A 21,218-nucleotide genomic window follows, 5' to 3' on the forward strand; every position below is an offset into this window, starting at 1 on the left:
CAATCAAAAGCTAATAGAAAAATTTATATCACCATTTTATTTTTTTTTAAAGTACTCACAAATTTCATGTAAACATTAGTTAATATGTGCAGATTAAATATACACATATTAAAAAAAAAACACAACAAAAAAAGATCACACACATTAAAAGCCACCACGCAGCAACACAACACAACGTTATAAATCCTGAGAATGAACAAAGTTCGCTGGGTCACTTGACCTTGGCAACAATCAGCAGTCTAGCACTTGATTAATTACAGAACCATATAAAATCTCTGTGGTTTGAACGTTTGCTTTGTTTGATCGTACACTCTGTACACAATCAGATTCAACAGACTGCTATTTAAACAAAAGGTAAACAATGTTTCCTTAAACTGTGCTGTACTAAATAGCAACAAAAAGACCTTTATGAAAAAGATAAGAATAATAATTCAATTAAATTATTATTTTCTCATTGGTAGCATTTACAAAATCACACCAACATAAAAGTTTCAGTAAGTTTTCTTGGCTAATAAGAGATAACTAAAAGTTTAGTCACTGCAGTAAGACAAGTGGAACCACAAGTACTGTAGCTTAAAGAAGGTTTCATTCGTGGAACAAAAACAATAAAGTGTTAGCTGTCTGTCTGTTGTGTAAAATAGTATGTGTGTGCGCATACATGCATATACATATACAGACACACGTACACAGCGGCACAGGGAAAAGGCCTTCGATGTCTGTTAGCACTTCAAAAAAAGAAAGTCAAACTTTCACTCTGCATGTGTTGTGTCTAATTTATTCATCAGAATAATACAATCCTACTGTCCTACTAAACACCTATTTGACCTCAGTTTAAGAATCTTAATAATGAAAAGGAAAAAAAACAACCCCAGTAATACATCAGATAATTTTAATTATGTACACCATAACTACCGGCCAATCTTTATTTTCAGCACGGACATTCGTCTTAATAAAGTTGTACCAAGTCGTCTGCATGGTAATTTTGGTATGCCATAACAGAATTTTGGTTCATGAGGCAGTGAGCTTTGAGTTGATTCAATAATAAATAAAACTATCCTCTACAGTATACAGACTAATTGATTTGACTCTGTTTCAGATCAGAAAGCTTCTAGCTTTAATTCTGGATTTTAAACCTTCAGCTTCAGCTGTTTATAATGCTAGGGTTAAAGCTACATTGGTGTTAAAAAGAGAAGGTTCAATCAAGGAAATGTGGTGTTGGTTGTGTCTTTGTTCCAACACGAGCCTCATCGAGGACATTTGAAGAGAGATCTATTGGGCTGTGTGTCAATTAGCTCTCTACCTCCCTAGGTGGTGAGTCAGTATATGGTTTTGGTGAGTTGGAGCACAAGTAAGGATCCAGAGTCACTACATATCGGAAACTAACTATTTGATATCTGGTGACGTTTTAATTTTCACACCAGTCAAATCCTCTGGGATTTTTGAAGACTGAACAATTTTGTGCACTGAAAGGATTTTGCTATGCCCTTAAAATGTCCCACTCCCTGATCACTACCCCGACTACTGAACTAGGAGCTGACTGAAATTGGTCACCCCTTGCAACATGCTTCATTTGTTAACTGTTCTGAATTCGTGGTCCAGTTGCAGTAGAACAACGCATTTCCTCTAGATTTCTACAATAGAGCGCATGGCAACAAACTGTTAAAGGAATTCGTTGAATCTGTGCAATTTCACCGAGCAGCTGAGACATGTTTGGTGTCTGATCTTTATAGCATAAAAATCTTTTCTGCATCTTACACACATTCCTAATAGCAATGTTAACCTACATAATCTCAATTTTATTAAACAGTTTTCATAAAATACACACGAGACCTTATCCTCCTCACATTTTGCTACCACATTCAGCATTCAAGGTTTGAGAGGCGGGGCTTAACTAGTTTGTAAAAGTTGCACTACGTACTTCAGCAAGTTTATGTGATTTTGATGTGGTTTGAGGCAGACATCTCCGAAGTAACAATGACACTGTAACTCTAAATAATCAAAGTCTGGACACCAAACGCCTCTCCGCTGATCAACTACAGTTTTGGTTAAGGGTGGAAATTGTGTACGTTTTATTCTCCACCAAGTAACATGTTGACTTTTTGCCGTAGTCAGACCTGATGGTGTAGAAATACATCACAATCACAGCAAGTCACAGTGTACACCAATTTAAAAAGATCAAACATCCACATGTATACAAAACCCCTAGGGAAAAAAAAATCACTAAAAAATGAAACCTGCTTAAATTTTAAGAGTTCACCACATAAAAGAAGTAAGCAAACAGCAAACTGATTAACATCCAGGACTACAAACGGTCACACACTGTCACACATGGTCATGTACCTGTGTATACATTCACACTTACACACGCGCTCATGTGTACACTCACACACACACGCGCGCTCATGTGTACACACACACACACGCGCGCTCATGTGTACACACACACACACGCGCGCTCATGTGTACACTCACACACACGCGCGCTCATGTGTACACTCACACACACGCGCGCTCATGTGTACACTCACACACACGCGCGCTCATGTGTACACTCACACACACGCGCGCTCATGTGTACACTCACACACACGCGCGCTCATGTGTACACTCACACACACGCGCGCTCATGTGTACACTCACACACACGCGCGCTCATGTGTACACTCACACACACGCGCGCTCATGTGTACACTCACACACACGCGCGCTCATGTGTACACTCACACACACGCGCGCTCATGTGTACACTCACACACACGCGCGCTCATGTGTACACTCACACACACGCGCGCTCATGTGTACACTCACGCTCATGTGTACGCTCACGCTCATGTGTACGCTCACGCTCATGTGTACGCTCACGCTCATGTGTACACTCACGCTCATGTGTACACTCACACACACACACACACACACACACACACTCATGTGTACACTCACACACACTCATGTGTACACTCACACACACTCATGTGTACACTCACACACACACGAGCTCATGTGTACACTCACGTTCATGTGTACACTCACACACACGCGCTCATGTGTACACTCACGCTCATGTGTACACTCACGCTCATGTGTACACACACACACACACACACACTCATGTGTACACACACACACACACACACGTGTACACTCACACACACTCACTCATGTGTACACTCACACACACTCACTCATGTGTACACTCACACACACTCACTCATGGGTACACTCACACACACTCACTCATGGGTACACTCACACACACTCACTCATGGGTACACTCACACACGCTCACTCATGTGTACACTCATATACACACACACACACACACACACACACACACACACACACACACACTCGTGTACACACACACACACACACACACACACACTTATGTGTACATTCTCAATCTCTCTCACATGCACTCTCGCAAACTCGGTAAATACATTCACAGTGCAGGCGACACACCAGCATGTCGTTCCTCAGGAGTGTGTTTGTGAACTTGGTCCTGCGTAACAGAGCTGAAGCAAATCATGAATGCTGGTCTGACTGACAATCACTGATCTGTCCTTACTGGTAAACAGGGCATGAGGAAAGGCACTGGATCTCAATCTGATTGGAGGAGTGACTGGGATGATTTGGCATGTGCTGATCCTTAACACAGAGTGACAACAGAGATCCTGCAGTGGAAGTCCATGCTGTCTAAAAAGTAATGTGAGAAAAAACAAAAACGAGAGCCCTATGGACACGTCTACTCCAATCACGTCACCTTGTACACACTCTAAAGCATGAGCATGGCTTTGAATTCATCTGTTAAATGCAACACAGGCACAGAGAATGAAAAAAGGCCCTGCTTTAAATACTAAAAGGACCTATTTTATAATTTTATAAATAAATACTGTACTCTAGGTCATAGTATTCTAAAACAAAGAAAAAATCTTTCTATATAGCAGTGGAAACAGCAAAATGACCTTGAGGGAGACTAGCATTAAAAGTGGCATGGGCTATAAAACACTTTGTTTAAGAATTAAACACTGTTCTCCAAATCAATTAGGCAAGTTTCCTGATGTTTGCTTCTTTAGTTTTGTACCAGAGATACAAGGCTCCAAACAAAATATATATATAGTATGTACACAAATCAGTATACATCGTTACGTTAAGTAATTAAGATCTGTAAATTGATCACTTTGGTGGCACTGATTGGCCAAATGCTAGCAAACTTTCTTGAGATGATTTCTTTGATTGCACTTTTCCAAGATGGCCGCCTTAACATCACAACATCTCAATGTTCAGCTACATGGTGAAGGTTTGTTCCTTGTGAGATGCCACGACGGCAGGGAAGGGCAAGGAACTAGATGCAGATGGTGCTGAAAAAGATTTTAACTGTTACAGATATTGTGTCCTGGCTACACTAATATAACTAACATTTGAAGTAAATTTGGAGAAAGAGTGAAAATGTTTTGTGGGCGTGTTGTAATGCCATTCATGACGCTGCAGAAATTTGTTGATCTAACGAACGGTTCAGATCTCGTCTGGACTGTAAGGTAAGAATGAACACACTGCCACCATGTGGATGAATATGCTTCATGATGTGCTTGATAAGACAGCCAAGCTAGCTCCCGAAAACAAATACCAGATACTCAGATGATTTAAGGCTGGACACACAGGCACATAATCCGAGACAAAAAGAGACACAAAGACAGAGCAAGCAGGCTGAGGTTGAGCCTAGTGCTGGCTGGTCAACCATTTTGATTCCATGTATATCAAAAAGAAAACATTATTAAATAGAGATATTGTGACTCTGTATGGGATTCGGTTACCCTGTTCAGCAGCATGACCACTGGCATGATTTCAATCCAATGTCAGAGGTCTGCCGATGCAAGGACATGCTAAGGCTGTTTTGGTCTGGTCCGGAGGGCTGAGACGGGGTCAAAGGTAACAGGAAGCCGCCAGCAGTGTCAGAGCAACGGACAGGAAGTGAGTGACCCGATACAGATGAAGAGTAGAAAAGGTCAACATGGCAACGCTGAGTGGAAGCAGCAGGCGCAAGGTCGGCCGCAACATCAGCTTACTGCAAGATATGAACACACACACACACACACACACATCTTATGACCTTTGACCCAAATACAAAAGAAAAAAAATCCTGAAATTAATTCCTGAAATGCAAAGATAATATTAGGGAATTCTTCGTTAAATTTCTGTTTATGTCTATAAGCAAAAGTAAAAACATGTTGTCCAGTTTCTTACACAATGAAAATAATCTTTTATTACCTTTCTATTATTATTTTAACCATTAGAAAACATTAAGGGCATTTAAAAAAGAAAATAAAATTGTGCTTGCGGTATAGAAATTTATTCACTGAATGAATAAGGGAATTGTGAGACATGCCTGTAGACTGGTTTATGCGTTTCAATGGGGAATGTGGAATTATTTGACTTTCCTTTACCTTCTTGTACGCTGAAAATCTGTTTTATTCTCTTTATGCTGACCTGTATTATTTGTGAGTATATTCTGTACAGGGTGTTCTGTCCTAGCAGGCCTTGCCTCTATAAGTGGACAGAATGTACGTGAGGAGATAAATATGCTGTACACGCCATAATGTGAAGACCCTTTTATCTCACAATAAGCTAAGCCTGTCGGAACAGATTTTCCTAAATGACCTAGAAACCTCTTGTATACTGGGTGAGCTTTCAGACAGGATGGAAGACAAGAGTTCTACTACACTACCATATGTTCTTCCTTATCTGAAGGACTTATATGAAGGAAATATTCATTCATCTGATGTGAAGATCCTGACTCCATCCTTCTGAAATTGGTGAAGCAGCACCTTCTATGCTTGGACTCCTAATGAATCAAAAATAATGAATGACCCTATGAATGAATGAATGAATGAATGAATGAATAACTACAGATTAATAAGCCAACAAATGAATCTATAAACGAATGAAACAATGAATATACAAATGTAAGAATGAACCAGAAATCAAATTGAATTCAGTAAGACACTCTATGCAGCTAGACACATAATATATGATGACGTAAATCCAGTCTGATAACCAACACTGGAGCTGCACAGGATTAACTGAGTGAGCCAAAATTTAGATCATGATTAGAAAGACAACTACATGCACCACTAGAGAAACAGTAGAGATTTCTTTACTCGTTTTTAAGACAATTATCACAATATTTCAAAATACTTTATACAGTCCAAGCACATTCCTTCAACATTTTTTCGAACCCATCCAATGAATATGAGTATAAATATATTCGTTTTGCCAAGTTTGTGCTTCCAACATTAACTGGGCTCCAGCACTCTCACACTCACGCTCGCGCGCTCGCTCGCTCCCTCACTCGCGCGCTCTCTCACTCGCGCGCTCTCTCACACCCTCACTCGCGCTCTCTCACGCGCGCTCTCTCTCGCACTCTCTCGCACGCACTCGCACGCACGCACTCACTCGCACCCACTCACTCGCACCCACCCACTCACTCGCACGCACTCACCTGCGGCTCAGAGTAAGCGTATTGCAGTTGACGAGTACCACAGAGGCGATGAGCAGAGGCAATGTGTGTGGCCAGAATGGGTCTGGATTCAGATGAGCCGAATACCTGCTCAAAAATAAATTAATAAAAAAAAAAGTCTGCTAGAAAGATAGAGAGAGGCGGGAGGTTGCTCTTCATAATGAAACTGAGACAGACTCTTCTTGGTATGAGCATTCAGAGGTTTAGTGGCGTGCACAGATTCAGGTAGGTATCGGTGTAGGCAGAAATTACCGTAAGTTTCGACTCCAGTAGATGAGAGAAGGTGCGCTTAGCATCACAGGTAGAGCGAGCAGTGCAGACACGTTCAGGTGAAGCTGCAGGTCATCTCTGACCTCCTGTAGTGCTGACTCAGATAGAAGTGGGGTGCCATTACATGCGCTATGGCTCCTTTGGCTTTCACTAGTGCTGCAGCCATTCTCTGTGTTCTGCTGCATGCTTTGTGGTGCCTGATCAGAAGGGTTATAATAATAATAATTAATAATAATTAAAAAAATGTTTTTGGGGCGGGGCTACACGTGACATCATGTGATGTCATAAAAATACACATGAAAAAGTTCCCCTCATTGTTGTGAGTGTTTTGATATGTCACATGTCCATGTTGTGCTATGTTGTGTACAACCGGAAGGCCAGTCGGTACACCAATTTAAAAGTTTGTTCAGAGTATCACCCTAAACGAGCTGGCCGAGTTTGGTGTAGATAGTTCAAAAGCTTGCCGAGTTATAAACCTCCAAAGTTTGTAATGGGAGTCTATGGGAAAAAAGGCCACTTTGAGACCCGGTACCAGAAGTACCGGTACTCAGATCGCTTATAAAAGTCATAGCACACCTCTGCTCAATGAGCCGGTCGATTTGACATGTCATTCCTGGGTCTAGGACAAAAGCTACGGGACAAGTTACGCACCGAAGTTTTGTCCGGCACAATAGTAATAATGTTGCTTTGCAAGCACCATTAATAATCATAATAATAATGCTTAGGAAAATTAATTAACCAAAATAAGAGAAGATATAGTATACTCAGGGAAGAAAAAGAACCCAAATCGGATGCATTTCTCTGTAAATGGTCAGAAAACTGCCTGATATCATTACGAGTTCCATCATCATCAAGATTAGTCAGAATTATTGAATGAGAATCTTGTTTTTTTTTTTTTCTGAATTTCAGTCTGGCCTTGTGATTCTTACTGCTTTTCTCTCAGGTTTTCCTAACATCCTAAAGTACACTTTTAAAACCATTGTAAAAAAGAGAAAAATAATGAAACATCCATGACTCTGTCTAGAAAGAGGCCAAAACCTAGTGAGTGGGTAAGGAGGGCATTAGTGGTAGAGGCAGCTAAGAGATGAAGGATAAAGTTCAAAATTGTGCTACCACCACCAGGCTTCTGTGTGTGGATGATGATCTGAGAATGATGAGCAGTGTTAGGTTTCAGCTAAAGCCAGAATGTTTAATTTAATTCTCAGCAGTCTGACAGGCTGCCAAGTCTCCAGCACAGCTTTTAGCCAATTCCAAAAGGAATTAAGACTTGCCATTTTTCCATGAAGTCCAGCTTTAGGCTATGGTTATCCTGTGTCCTGCAGTTCAACTATGGATCTCTACAGATGTTTATAAGGGGCCTTTGGCTTCTTGCCGATGTAGTTATAGGAGTCTTGATGCCAACCATATTAATAAACTAATTTATATTGAAACTAATTAAACAGATGTGATAAGTTTTATTTGTAGACAATTAAGCAAACCATATTGATCCTCCCACATTAATATTGTGGGATATTTTGTGTAGATTCATGACATTTTCCCAATTAATCAAGGTTGTATTACTACAGGATGTAACACTGAGTTTGACTGCATGAGTTTATGGATAAAATACTGAAACATGTGTATTTGCATTTACAGCATTTCGCACTTTGTTGTTCACTAGGTCACAAATTCATTGGGTTAATGTTTAAACACTTCAAGTGATTTGGAGCACTTACCAGGTTCAGCATGTGACTTAAGGTCCTCTCGGTCATCTGTAATCTAAGAACCTACATGATATAACACACAATTACATTTACACAAAATTAAACACATAAATCATGTAGGGTAACAGAAAAACTAAATGTATATTTATAGCCTATGGAGTGCCACACAGGAAAGGTTTGTTGAGCCTTGCATACCCTGTAGAGGTGAAGCAGAAAGCTGACAGTGACTGACAGGGCTCCACAGGTGACTCCACCCAGTGCAGTCAGACCGAGGATGAGGAGGATCTGAGCGGGAACATGAAGGGTGCCACAGTGGCGAGAGACTGAAGGCCTGCAAAAGAAATGACACAATTCAGTTAAAACCAATGTTAAACAGCCAGGACTTCACTCTGTGCTCTTCACCCAACAAACATCTGTAAAATGAAACTAAATATCACAAACAATAAGATGCTTTGGGTTTCTGAATTTGTGTCTTTTTTTTTTTTTACCTTCTATTCCTTCATTTAGGAATTGGTGATCATTTACCTATGCAGTGGAGCTAAGAGGAAAGACAGGGCATGTAAAGACATGCTGAGAACAGCACTTCCCCAGAAGGCCACTGCAGCACCCAAAATGCACATCAGAGGTGAAACGAGGCGGGGCCAGTCCTGCCCCGGCCCCACTGCATCTTGGGACAAGTCTTCCAACGGGGCAAGAGGCAAGAGGTCTACTGCAGGGAGAGCCAGAGCAGACCAGCCTTCCTGAAACCAGCCCTGTCTGAGAGAAAGAAAGAGATAATTGATTATATATTTATTAAACTTAAGGTAACATGGACATAAAGACAGAAATAACAAATCATAACCCCTGTACATATATAGATAAGAGAGGAGAGAAAACACAGGTAATTAAATAGCTGTACATACCAAACTAAATAATGAACATAAAATGAGCACAACCCATAAAATTAAAACAAACGACAGATCAAATTAATTACACAAAAGACTAACAAAAGAACAATTTAAGAAATAAAGAAGACAAAGCTAAACAAGCAGACCGTAAACTCACCTGAGGAACAGGTGCAGTAGCAGAACAGGAGGCTCAAGTTTATGTAGCTGTAAACTTTTAGCTATGGTGTCTCTCGTGTTCATGGCTCGACCCGTTCGCAGGACAGAAGTCAGCTGCCTCTTTAAAGCGAGCAGCAACATCACAGCCACATACACAGGCATTGCTGGGCCACAGAAACGAAGGATCTGAGAAACCAGAAATCCTCTCCAATGTCAATTTAATCAATCAAATGAAATCATAATCGTAAGATCAGCTGCCATATTTCTGGAATCATTTACATTTTCTGAAACAAAGTGAAGGTGAACTGGAAGGTTAGAAAGAACAGAGCCGTGTGTGTTGTAGTTGAATGTTTAGGGGACGTACCTGTCCGAGCACTTTAGGGAAGGAGGCACGCACTGAAATCTGCAGTAAGTTCAAACACTATGTTAGTCACTCTCTGGAAACTAAGTGGTTAAAAAAAAAAAGTAGGTGGCAATGCCTCATGGGAAATCACCTTGTACTGGCAGTTGGGGGCAGCGTGGAGCTGTAAGAGGGCACTTGAGGAGTTGTCTTTGCGACTAGTGTGCAGCATACCGCTAATCTCGGTCACTGAGGGAATGCTGGAAATGGTACCAATGTTTATTAGAACAAGAAGGTAAACAACAACATCAACATATAAAGAGAAATAATTAAAAACATGTGATGTGATATGAATGACTTTATATGAATACCCTGCAGTGACGAAGGAATCTTCTTGAAACCATGGCACCTTCAATCGGTAGATATTGGGCAGTCTTTCTACAGGCAAAAACAAAAAAAAATAATGTTTTGTACAGACAGATAGTCAGGCACCATGCCTAAGATGGAAATGAAGATATCCATATATCAGCTTACCTTTGGTAACCTTGCACTGGCTGCTTACTGTGATTTTAAATGCCTGATAAACCTGTTGGTTGAACAACATTACAGATTTAGCCATGAGCAGCGATTGAGGGGGCCAAGCACTGTTTAATCCAGATACAGGTAATAGTGGTAAATAAATAAATAGAAGTTAGCAGCTGTTATAATTATGTTTAAAAGGAAACAATGTATACAGATATAAAACAGGAAGAGCTTTACCTGGTGAAAGTGGTGCAGTTGGAGTGTGTGCAGTAGACTGGATGAGCTGATCGTGACATCACTTACTGTCAAACCTGCAAAACAACAACAACAAAAAAAAAACATGCATCGATCACTTTTACAATAATGCTTTTTAAGAAACAACAATTCTAACATTTTAACCTGCTAACCAGTACTACGTTTCCAACAGAAATCCCTTGCAACTTTTCTCAACAGCTAGTCCCCCAGTTTTATGTTCAATACAAATATTGGAATTTTTCTTGCTGAGACATCTAAACTTCTAAATACACATTTTTGCCATAAAAGTGTTGTGATGGTAAAAGCATTACAGTGAATTCTTGTTTGCGCTTATAACTGAGGCCCGATATATTGGGGTCTGGGGTGCTTAAAAGGTAAAGAGATGGTAACAGTATAACGCAGCAGTCACAACTCTTGAGTGTGTGGGGAAATTGATCTCACCAAAAGAGAGAACATGAGGGACAGGAAATGGCATGGTCAGGCTTTCTTCTCTCTGCCACTCACACTCCACTATAAACTGGAAAAAATATGATTTAACAGAAACTTCTAGAATAGTTCTAGAGAATATACCAAAAAGACATTTTCTATAATGAACTAAAAATAATTTAAAGGAAATTCACTATTGGTCAAAAATCTAAGTTGCCCTCCAGTGAGTTACAGAAATTATATTCTTAAACAACTTAAATCTGAGCAAAAGGATTTTAACTAACGCACGCATGCACGCACACACTGAAGGGAGTTTATATCTTCCGGTGTGTTTCTCTTTTATGGGCTGTATTCATGAGATTAAAATACAAGTCAGATTCAAGCTAATGAATGAGAGCAAAAGAGGAAGGACGGGTTTTGTGGATGATTTTGTACCTGTCGTGTATTAAGGTTTGAGGCATCGATGACCAGATGAGAGATGCCAATCAGTTCACTTAACTTAACAATTAGGACCTAGAGTCAAAGAGAGGAAAAAGAGGAAAGAATAAAGGTCACTTCCTCATGTGCCACATACATACAAATACAAAATAATTAAGAGAAACACAATACACAATACAGGAATAGAAAAGGAAGAGCAATAAGAGCATTATATATTATACAGTGCAGCACAATAAAATATACAGGAGTGGAAATAACAGAATTACAAAACACAATAACAACCAGAACATGGAGACTCGTTGTGTATAAAAAAACATTTTAGCATCTCTAGGAAAAAACTGATATCACCAGCTGGAGTGTTAAAATCATGTTAAAGAACAAATCACTGCTCATCTGCCAATTCCCACTTTCTAGCTCACTCTCCTCAAAACACACTACCAGCTGAGGATTTTGAAGGCTATTCAACCTTCAGACATGCAGGGACTCGCTGTAAACAAGTGACCAGAGATCATGCAATTTCAACTGCTGCGACTTCCAGTATCATGAGAGACAGCGAATGTTATTGACTGGAGGCAGCCGTGCCCGGGGACTAGATGTCTGGGGTCATGTCTAGTGGTGCAAGAAAGAGAAAAATCTGAACTTTATGTAAATACAGAGTAATTCAGCGTCGCTTCTCTTTTTCTAAGGCATACAGAGATCCTGAGGCATACAGAGATTGTACCAGCTCTTGTTGTGTTCCGTGTCATGAAGATTTTGGACCTACACTGAGATGAGGCCAACCCTGTGAGGATCCTGAGGCATCTAAAGTTGTACCAGCTTCAGTTGGACTCTGATTTATGAAGTACTCAGACATTCTAACAGAAGGTGCCAACTACATGTGGTCTTTGAGGACAATAACCTCATCAATACACAATTTCCAGACTGTATATTTATAAATCACACCCTCCAGTGTCACCCAGATGCGGATGGGTTCCACTTTGAGTCTTAAGGTTTCTTCACAGTACACAGACTGGTGGCTTCCAATGATAAAATCACTGTATGTGTGAATGTAGAATAGCATGCGCTTTCTCAGAGACCCGAACTTAATCAAACATCCAATTCAGACATGCAGGACAGAAATGGAGTACATTGGACAGAAATGTCCAACATTACATTATACAGACTTTTGTACAAAAGGAAAATTAACTTTTACCTTCATACTCATCACTGGGTCTGGCCTTGATTCATTCATTCATTCATTCATCTTCTACCACTTATCCGAACTACCTCGGGTCACGGGGAGCCTGTGCCTATCTCAGGCGTCATTGGGCATCAAGGCAGGATACACCCTGGATGGGTGCCAACCCATTGCAGGGCACACACACACTCTCATTCACTCACGCAATCACACACTACGGACAATTTTCCAGAGGTGCCAATCAACCTACCATGCATGTCTTTGGACCGGGGGAGGAAACCGGAGTACCCGGAGGAAACCCCCGAGGTACGGGAGAACATGCAAACTCCACACACACAAGGCGGATGCGGGAATCGAACCCCGACCCTGGAGGTGTGAGGCGAACGTGCTAACCACTAAGCCACCGTGCCCCCCCGACTGAGTTTTCTATTCATAAATTTTGAAAAGCAGATGCACTTGGATATTTTTATTAAATATTTCATTAAAAAGAAAGAAAGCAAAGAAAAGCCACAGCCACAATTATCAGGAGGAAAAAATAAAGATTAGAAAAATCACATACCTTAAAAGCTGGAAGAAGTTCTGTTCGGGGAGACAAATCTACTGCTTGCTCACTGACAAAGTTAGAGAAAAAAATATTAAGTAAAAATAATAATGTAATTATTCACTAATGAATTAACAGATATTTCCCTGCAATGCGCTGTTCATCAACAAATCACCGTAAATCAATAGACAGTCTCTCTTACTGGTTCAAGGCTCATTTCTAGTTGAACTGTTATATGAACTGAATATTTTAAACTTCACTTTAATTAAACACTTTTAACGCTCACCACACAGAGCCATTCATCTGAGTGCAGCCAAAGAGCCAGCTGGACATTTCCTGTGAGACAGAACCTCAAATTCAGAGTCCCTCAAATCACTTTAAAGTCTGGAATTGAAAAGCTGGAAGTGAAAAAAATCTTAAACAAGCTAATTTTTAGAAAGAAAAAAAAAATGCATTTTGATGTTTGGTCTTCTGCATTAGTGAGTAGCAAAAAAAGCAAAAACATAATTTAAAAAATATATATCTTTAGATTTAATTTTAAACAGTTGTAATCATTACAGTGATTTTAATTTGTTAATTTTTTTTATTTTTTAGAAAATTTATAAGAGTGTTTATTTGTATCCACAATTGCACACTAACCAGGTTGCTGTTGCGGCAGTAGAAGTGTGTGTAAGCTTTCCTCCTGCTGCTAAGCGCAAACAGGAAGTACTGAACTTGGACTTCCTGTATAAATAATGAGGGGACATATTAAACTCATGAGACAGAATAACAACAGTGTATATGTGTAAGGGTGCATCTCAATCAGCTCCTACTCCAGTAGTCAGGCTAATGACCAGGGAGACAGCCATCCCAAAATCCTATAAATCGCACTGGAAAGTTCACTCCCTAAAAAAATCCCACAATGCACCGCAACAACCAGAGAGCATAATGCTAACTATATTCTCTTACTGGAATTGACAATTTCTTTTTTTTCAGCTTGAAAAAAATGTAAGCAACTTGTTATTGTAGCTTTCAAATGACAAAACCTTCAATCCTGCCTGCTGCTTATAAATGCCTGTGATGAAATTTTACAATGCGAGGATGCCATCAGTGTCCAATGTGTAGTGAGACAGGATCCTTCCCAGAGCCCCAACTTATTTGCACTATAAACTGATTCACCGTTTAGGGAGCTAGAGAGCTGATTAAGCTACAGCCTGTGTGAGTTTGCATCACCTTGGGAGCACTGTAGAACAGACGGAGTGTGTTCACTTCACTCCAGGCCTCCAGGGAGCCTACACAGAGAGAGAGAGAGAGAGAGAGAGAAGGAGAGGGAAGGAGAGGGAAGGAGAGGGAAGGGGGGTAGAGAGAGAGAGAAAGATTAAAGAAGGGATGGAGGTAAACACTAATCTAATATTATCTGACCAAATGTGTACAACTAATGGCACTACTTTAAGTGTTTAGCCATTTAAATCTACAGTATCCCACAGAAGTGAGTACACCCCTCACATTTTTGTAAATATTTTATTATATCTTTCCATGGGACAACACTGAAGAAATGACACTTGTAGAGTAGTATTTGTACAACTTGTATAACAGTGTAAATTTGCTGTCCACTAAAAATAACTCAACACACAGCCATTAATGATTAAACCGCTGGCCACAAAAGTGAGTACACCCGTAGGTGAAAATGTCCAAATTGGGCCCAATTAGCCATTTTCTCTACCCGGTGTCATGTGACTCAGTGTTACAAGATCTCAGGTGTGAATGGGGAGCAGGTGTGTTAAATTTGGTGTTATCACTCTCACTCCCTCATACTGGTCACTGGAGGTTCAATATGGCACCTCAAGGCAAAGAAGTCTCTGAGATTTCCAAGACCCTGAAACCAAGCTGCAGCATGGTGGACAAGACCATACTGCTGCTAGGACAGGTTCTACTCAGAACAGGCCTCGCCATGGTCGACCAAAAAAGTTGAGTGCACGTGGTCAGCATCATATCCAGAGGTTGTGTTTGGAAATAGACGCAAGAACGACCCAAAGCACACCTACAAGATGATCACTGCCTTGCTAAAGAAGCTGAGGGTAAAGGTGATGGACCCTATTGAGCATCTGTGGGGTATCCTCAAACGGAAGGTGAAGGAGCACAAGGTCTCTAACATCCACCAGCTCCGTGATGTCGTCATGAAGAAGTGGAAGAGGACTCCAGTTGCAACCTGTGATGATCTGGTGAACTCCATGCCCAAGAGGGTTAAGGCAGTGCTGAAAAATAATGGTGGCCACACAAAATATTGACACTTTGGGCCCAATTTGGACGTTTTTTTACTTAGGGGTGTACTCGCTTTTGTGGCCAGCGGTTTAGACATTAATGGCTGTGTGTTGAGTTGTTTGGAGGGGACAGTAAATATACACTGTTATACATGCTGAACACTCACTACTTTACATTGCAGCAAAGTGTCATTTCTTCAGTGTTCTCACATGAAAGTATGATAAAATATTTACAAAAACGTGAGGGGTGTACTCACTTCTGTGAGATACTGTACATTTATGTGTGGTAGTAATTCAAAGGTGACACACTACTTACTTGCTTTGTAAATCCCTCAAAGACTAATGAACACACTCTAAAACACACCTGAAAAGCTGACTGGTGTGTCGATTTGCTCAGCAGGTAGCTGCACGGGGTGGCGGATGAAGTGATGATTCAGTACAGACTTCCTTTTCTCTGTATCCTTTGTAAACTAAGGAATCATATACATAAGGACAAGGCACATTCCACACACATGCACAAACACACACATGATGAATGCTAATATAAAAAGTACGACTGTACACACCTGCCCCGTCTCAGGATCAATAAGGTCAAAGAATGCCCGCACTGTGGCTAGCACCAACTCCTTACACCTTGGAAAAAAAAGAAAACAAAATACAGAAAAAGAATGTCAAACACAGAAGCAAACCCACACACACACACTCACTCTCACCACACACATTTGTTAGTGCAGTTATTTCTATGGGACTAAAGTGTCACCTTTTCCGATCTGAATAATAACAGCTCTCCTTTGTTTGTTAAATGTGTTAATTAGTGACTAGTGTGAGTGAACTACTTACCACACAATGGACAGGTGATCAGTAGAGACCCAGGTCCTAGGAACAGCAGTCACCTAGGAAAAACAGAGCACACCTTGTCACCATGTCTTGTGCTTTACATGGCTGTGATGATACTCCTTGAAAGCACAGAGAGAATGAGGAGAAGCTTCTTCCCGCATGCCATTCGGAGTTTAAACTAGGAAACACCCAGGATCTGGATGTAGTACTGGACCTCTCCCCTTCACTGTTTTCTGCACACCTTTTTTGCACCGACACTCTGGACTGTCACTTTAACTCTGAACTTGCACAGCACAGTACCACTTTATACACACCATACTTGTTACATCTGTGTGGCTGTGTCTGTAGACTATAATTGGGTCGTAACAATACTGCACATGGACAATAATTAAATACCATACACATTTATGTATAAGTATATACATTATTTTTCACTTATATTTTCATATTTTCTGTAGTTTCTTTTTATATAGTTTATACTTTTTCTTTATACTTTATATTTATCTGCCTCCTTTTGGTTATATTTTTTTATCCCAAGTTGTATTTTTATCCCAAGTTGCATTATGTTTGAATACCGGACAGATGCAAAAAGCATTTCGCTGCATGTCGTACTCTGTATGTGACAAATAAAATTTTATTTGATTTGAATTTGATTTGATGAGATGCCTGTTACACTGCAACTGGAAACATCACAACGTCCAAAGATGAAAGAGTCAACCACGTTTTTAAGAACAATCACCCCAGGTAAAAATGGAGGGAAAAACCCAACATTTTTCTACATCAATGTGATGAACACATTCATTTTTTGCACCTCGGATTGAATGTATTACAGTTCACTGTATAAACATAAGACCATCCTTCCACACTCCATCCAACTTCATATTTATTTTATTGATCTGGTTTACTTTTGCTTTAATTATAAATACCATTTGTTTCCATTTTATGTAACACATTGTTTATCTACTCTGTATATGAAGTACACATTACTCTTAAAAGCTAATCGAGGCCTTAATCAAGATTTCATGTAATTTTATTTGCATTGTGCTCTTCAACATTAACTCTATATATTCAATTAATGTTACTGTTAAATGTTAATGTTAAGATTATACTCGAAGTTCCGGCATCGAGTAGAAAATTCTGCTATTCAGCTTCAAGGTTCTTCATAATCTTGAATGTTTATGTAAATTTAAATGTATTTTTGAAAGGTGACCTTGAGAGTTTGAATGGTGCCCTGAAATAAAATGTATGTATTATTATTATAAATAATTATATATATAAATATATATATATATAAATATATATAATACATTTTATTTATAATTATTATAGTCTGTTTAATCGAATGGTTGTTTGTGTAAACCAGTGTCGTTGTCGTGTCTTGAGTACACACTCTCCTCTGTGTCTTATCACTTCTACTGCTTTAAGCCAATAAGAACACACCATATCTGAGATAAAAAAAAAATCCTGTGTTTTTGTTTGTTTTTAATAAATCTGGTGCTATAGGTGGATATTATACACTGTGTTTACTCTTCCTCACCACGACGGCCATCTTGTTGGGGTCATCCGCAGGGCAGGTCAGAGTGGTGAGGCCTGAGCGAACCTGATAGTCACGGTATCCACCTCCCACAGACAACACGGTCACGTTACGCAAATCCTCTGCTCTGGCGCTCCATCGCCGCCTGACCGACAAGTAGAAATCTATAGCGGAGACAAAAACAAATGGAAGGAATATTAACAATACATTCTTGCAACATATTGAACATGAGGTTTTAAGAGCTTTCCTACCAAGTATGAAGGGATCCAAGGAGAGAACAGGAGACTGGTGAGGTGAGGCCTGGGTTAGGATGAGGCTGACCAGATGAGGATTAAAACGAGGAAGGGAGAACAGGGCACGAGCGATCACACCGCCCATAGAGTGACCCACTAACACCACACTGCTCGGAGGATCAGGGTGGTTCTGTTAAAGACAGGAAAACAGCTTCGTTTTACATTGGTGCACTTATGAGGTTATAATAACAAAATGAAATGAAAGCGGAAAACTAGAATTTGACCTGCACTATAAAAACAGGAAAGTCTCAACTACTGTTTACATAATGATAGTACTGCACATATAAACACACTAAACATACTGCACATACATTTACAAATGAGAGTACTATCATGGACCACTAAGATTAATATAGTCATAACATATAACATAACTTTTTCTTGCACACAATAACTCTTAAATAAATAATAAATCTTAGATTTTTACCTTGTACAGGTGCAGGATGACCTTGATGCTCTCATGAAGGAAGTGAGTTTGTCGGCTCAGACTTCCACCATACAGGGCCACCAGCTCCTCGTTAAAATCAATGGTGAAGACATTCAGGTGGGATTCTCCATCCAAGCCTTCTGCTTTCCTCAATGCCACGGAGCCCAAAGATCGAGCTGCAAGTTTAGGACGGGGTAAAGAGCTCTTAGACTATACAGCCAGTGACTCAGATAATCCTGAGTACTAATACAAATGCTGCATATAATTCTGTATGCAATCAACAACAGCACCAAATTTCTGTGAATCAAGTCAGATTCCTAATCAGCACATTTAAATGTATTTATTATTAGATTATGGGGCACTGTTGTCAGAGCTGCTGTTATAAAGAACTAATCAACACCTTCTGACCAATCAGATTCAGGAATTCAACAGGTATATAATCATTTCATACCTTGCTTGTAGCTGCCAGCATTTCCAGGTAAGAAGAGCACAGGAGCACCAGTGAGCTTGAGATTTCGAGTTTCTTGAGCATACAAACCTTCACCATACAGGAATAGTCCATAGGCAGGGTACTGACGTGCCACACGCCGTGGGAGCTGGACACGCTACACACACACACACACACACACACACACACACCTTACAATCCTTGTGACAGCCAGTATGATTTTTAAACTGATCCCCTGGAGCTGGTGTTTTATTGTAATCAGTGGGTTGCATTTTTATGCCTAATCAGTTGAAAGTGAATGGGATTAACCTAAAGCTCCATAACTCAACAATCTCCAACAAATAAAATCCTATGGCTCCAGTAAAAAATATGCCTGTACCCTTATTTGTCCTTGACGCAATAAACACTTGGATTACATTGTTAACATTATCCTGTTCCATCATCACAAAGAGATCAGTGAATTTCTTTTTTACTCGTATTTTTTATAGGGTAAGATAATATTATGTACAAACAGAGTAGGTGTAACAACATAATGAACTCTAAGGCATATGATCACCCAGACAGGATCCTGGTATCTTTTAATTAGCATTTGGATGATGATAATCCTCCAATGATGATGCTGGAGGATGATAATGATCAGAATACCAAGCTTGCTGTTATTTAACTTGGATCACAAATTTAAAAGTTCAATAAACATCCTAAATTCTGTCCTAAACAGCTGGGTGACAAGACATTCCATCATGATAAATTGAGATCTTGGATCACATTACGAATGGAGAAGGAGAGTATTGTGTGTCATATGCACTACAAAAATAACTCACAAATTATTAATAGCCAAGTGGCTCAAAAGGTGGCATTTCATTACCGAAAAACGGAATTACTTATAGCTTCACTGACTGTAGAAGTCAGATTATTGAGTGATATTCTGCTATCTTTAATCCCATTTTTACATAAAGACATGGCCAGAGTTTTTTATCCAACTTTGTTGTGCTATCAGATGATTTATTGACACTGTTACAATCCTGTACTTTACAGTGAAGTGTCTCAGATGAATCAGAACATGATTAATGACTGAGTCAGGTCTGTGAAGTATAACCTGTAATCAATAAACAAACCATTATTTTAGTCATTTAAAATGTGCCTAATATCTGCATCATGTTCAAAAAAATAATAATTTTACGGTTAAATGCTGCAAAAGGATTGACTTGAACTACAGAAATCCTGAAACAGTCAGAAAACGATTCGAGCTAAATGACTCAAAGCAGAATCGGTTAAGCCTTCGCTTTTGTGATTCGAGTCATACAGTTCGATTCGGTAATTGATTCGACACGTTGATTCGTTCAGAGTTCTTCTTTGTGTCCCTCTGAACGATTTTCTTTCATTTAACATTTAATGTAGCTGTAATCTGCATGGTATAACCGAGCTACGAACGATACGGCAAATTAAACAAATAAATAAACAAATAAATAAACAAAAACAACAGGTAGTCACAGGAAGTGTCTCAAACTGAATCAGGAAGAATTATACGCCACTTCAGGTTACCATGGTAACCTAACCTACAGCTGCCACGCGCGTGGGGTTCTATTTTGACACACCGTGCAGCCCGGAAGTGCGCGGTTTGGGACATGTCCAGTCGTTAAGGTAAACTCACCCGGTACTCGGGATACTCGAACATGTAGGTCATGCTGCACCGGTTCTCCTCGAAGCCGAACAGCAGCTCGCGTAGCCCCGTCAGCAGCAGCGCGAGAGCCGCCGCATAGAACCCGTAAATAAGCGCCTTCTCCATCTCTCCAGTAGCTCACAGTGTGTATTTTACACTCCCCTGTTTCCCCTCTCCATTTTATTTTGATTTTTTTCCGCCCCCATTGAAAAACACACGCCCTTTTTAAACCAATAGGAGAAATGGTCTACGGAAATGACTTCAGTAAACTAGCAGCGCTTCCAGCCAACCAAGTGAAGGCTAACTGCTTGTGCTCGACCAATCACAACTGACAATGCTCGGACTTCAACACAGCGCAAAACATTACCTGTTGATGTTTATTTCTTAGCTTATTTTTTGTTTGTTTGTAATCTGTGTACTTGTTTTAAACGTATTAAAACGGTATTACAAGCCAACATTAAACAATCATTAAAACGATCCTTCAGTAATTTACAACAATTTCATTTAAAACAAACTTCTTTGATCTGAATTTAACTGAAGGTCAATGAAC

General features: G+C 39.9%; 1 protein-coding gene across 1 annotated transcript; it reads right to left on the reverse strand.

Annotated features, from left to right (window-relative positions):
* Positions 1-11: 11 nt before the first annotated feature.
* On the reverse strand, positions 12-20,892 carry pgap1 (post-GPI attachment to proteins inositol deacylase 1). The gene is made up of 26 exons (XM_060875796.1): positions 20,660-20,892; positions 19,012-19,165; positions 18,561-18,736; positions 18,092-18,263; positions 17,844-18,004; positions 16,310-16,362; positions 16,036-16,102; positions 15,834-15,939; positions 14,442-14,500; positions 13,869-13,952; positions 13,516-13,565; positions 13,248-13,299; positions 11,509-11,586; positions 11,089-11,164; positions 10,630-10,703; positions 10,405-10,456; positions 10,242-10,308; positions 10,025-10,130; positions 9,895-9,933; positions 9,532-9,716; positions 9,013-9,243; positions 8,683-8,818; positions 8,500-8,550; positions 6,767-6,981; positions 6,497-6,601; positions 12-5,062 (listed from the first exon to the last, which is right to left on the reverse strand). Exons 1-26 carry the CDS (start codon positions 20,792-20,794, stop codon positions 4,921-4,923), a joined length of 2,826 nt encoding a protein of 941 aa, XP_060731779.1. The 5' UTR covers positions 20,795-20,892; the 3' UTR covers positions 12-4,920.
* Positions 20,893-21,218: the final 326 nt, after the last annotated feature.

The sequence above is a fragment of the Tachysurus vachellii genome, chromosome 8, assembly GCF_030014155.1.
Source record: "Tachysurus vachellii isolate PV-2020 chromosome 8, HZAU_Pvac_v1, whole genome shotgun sequence".
Taxonomy (NCBI): domain Eukaryota; kingdom Metazoa; phylum Chordata; class Actinopteri; order Siluriformes; family Bagridae; genus Tachysurus; species Tachysurus vachellii.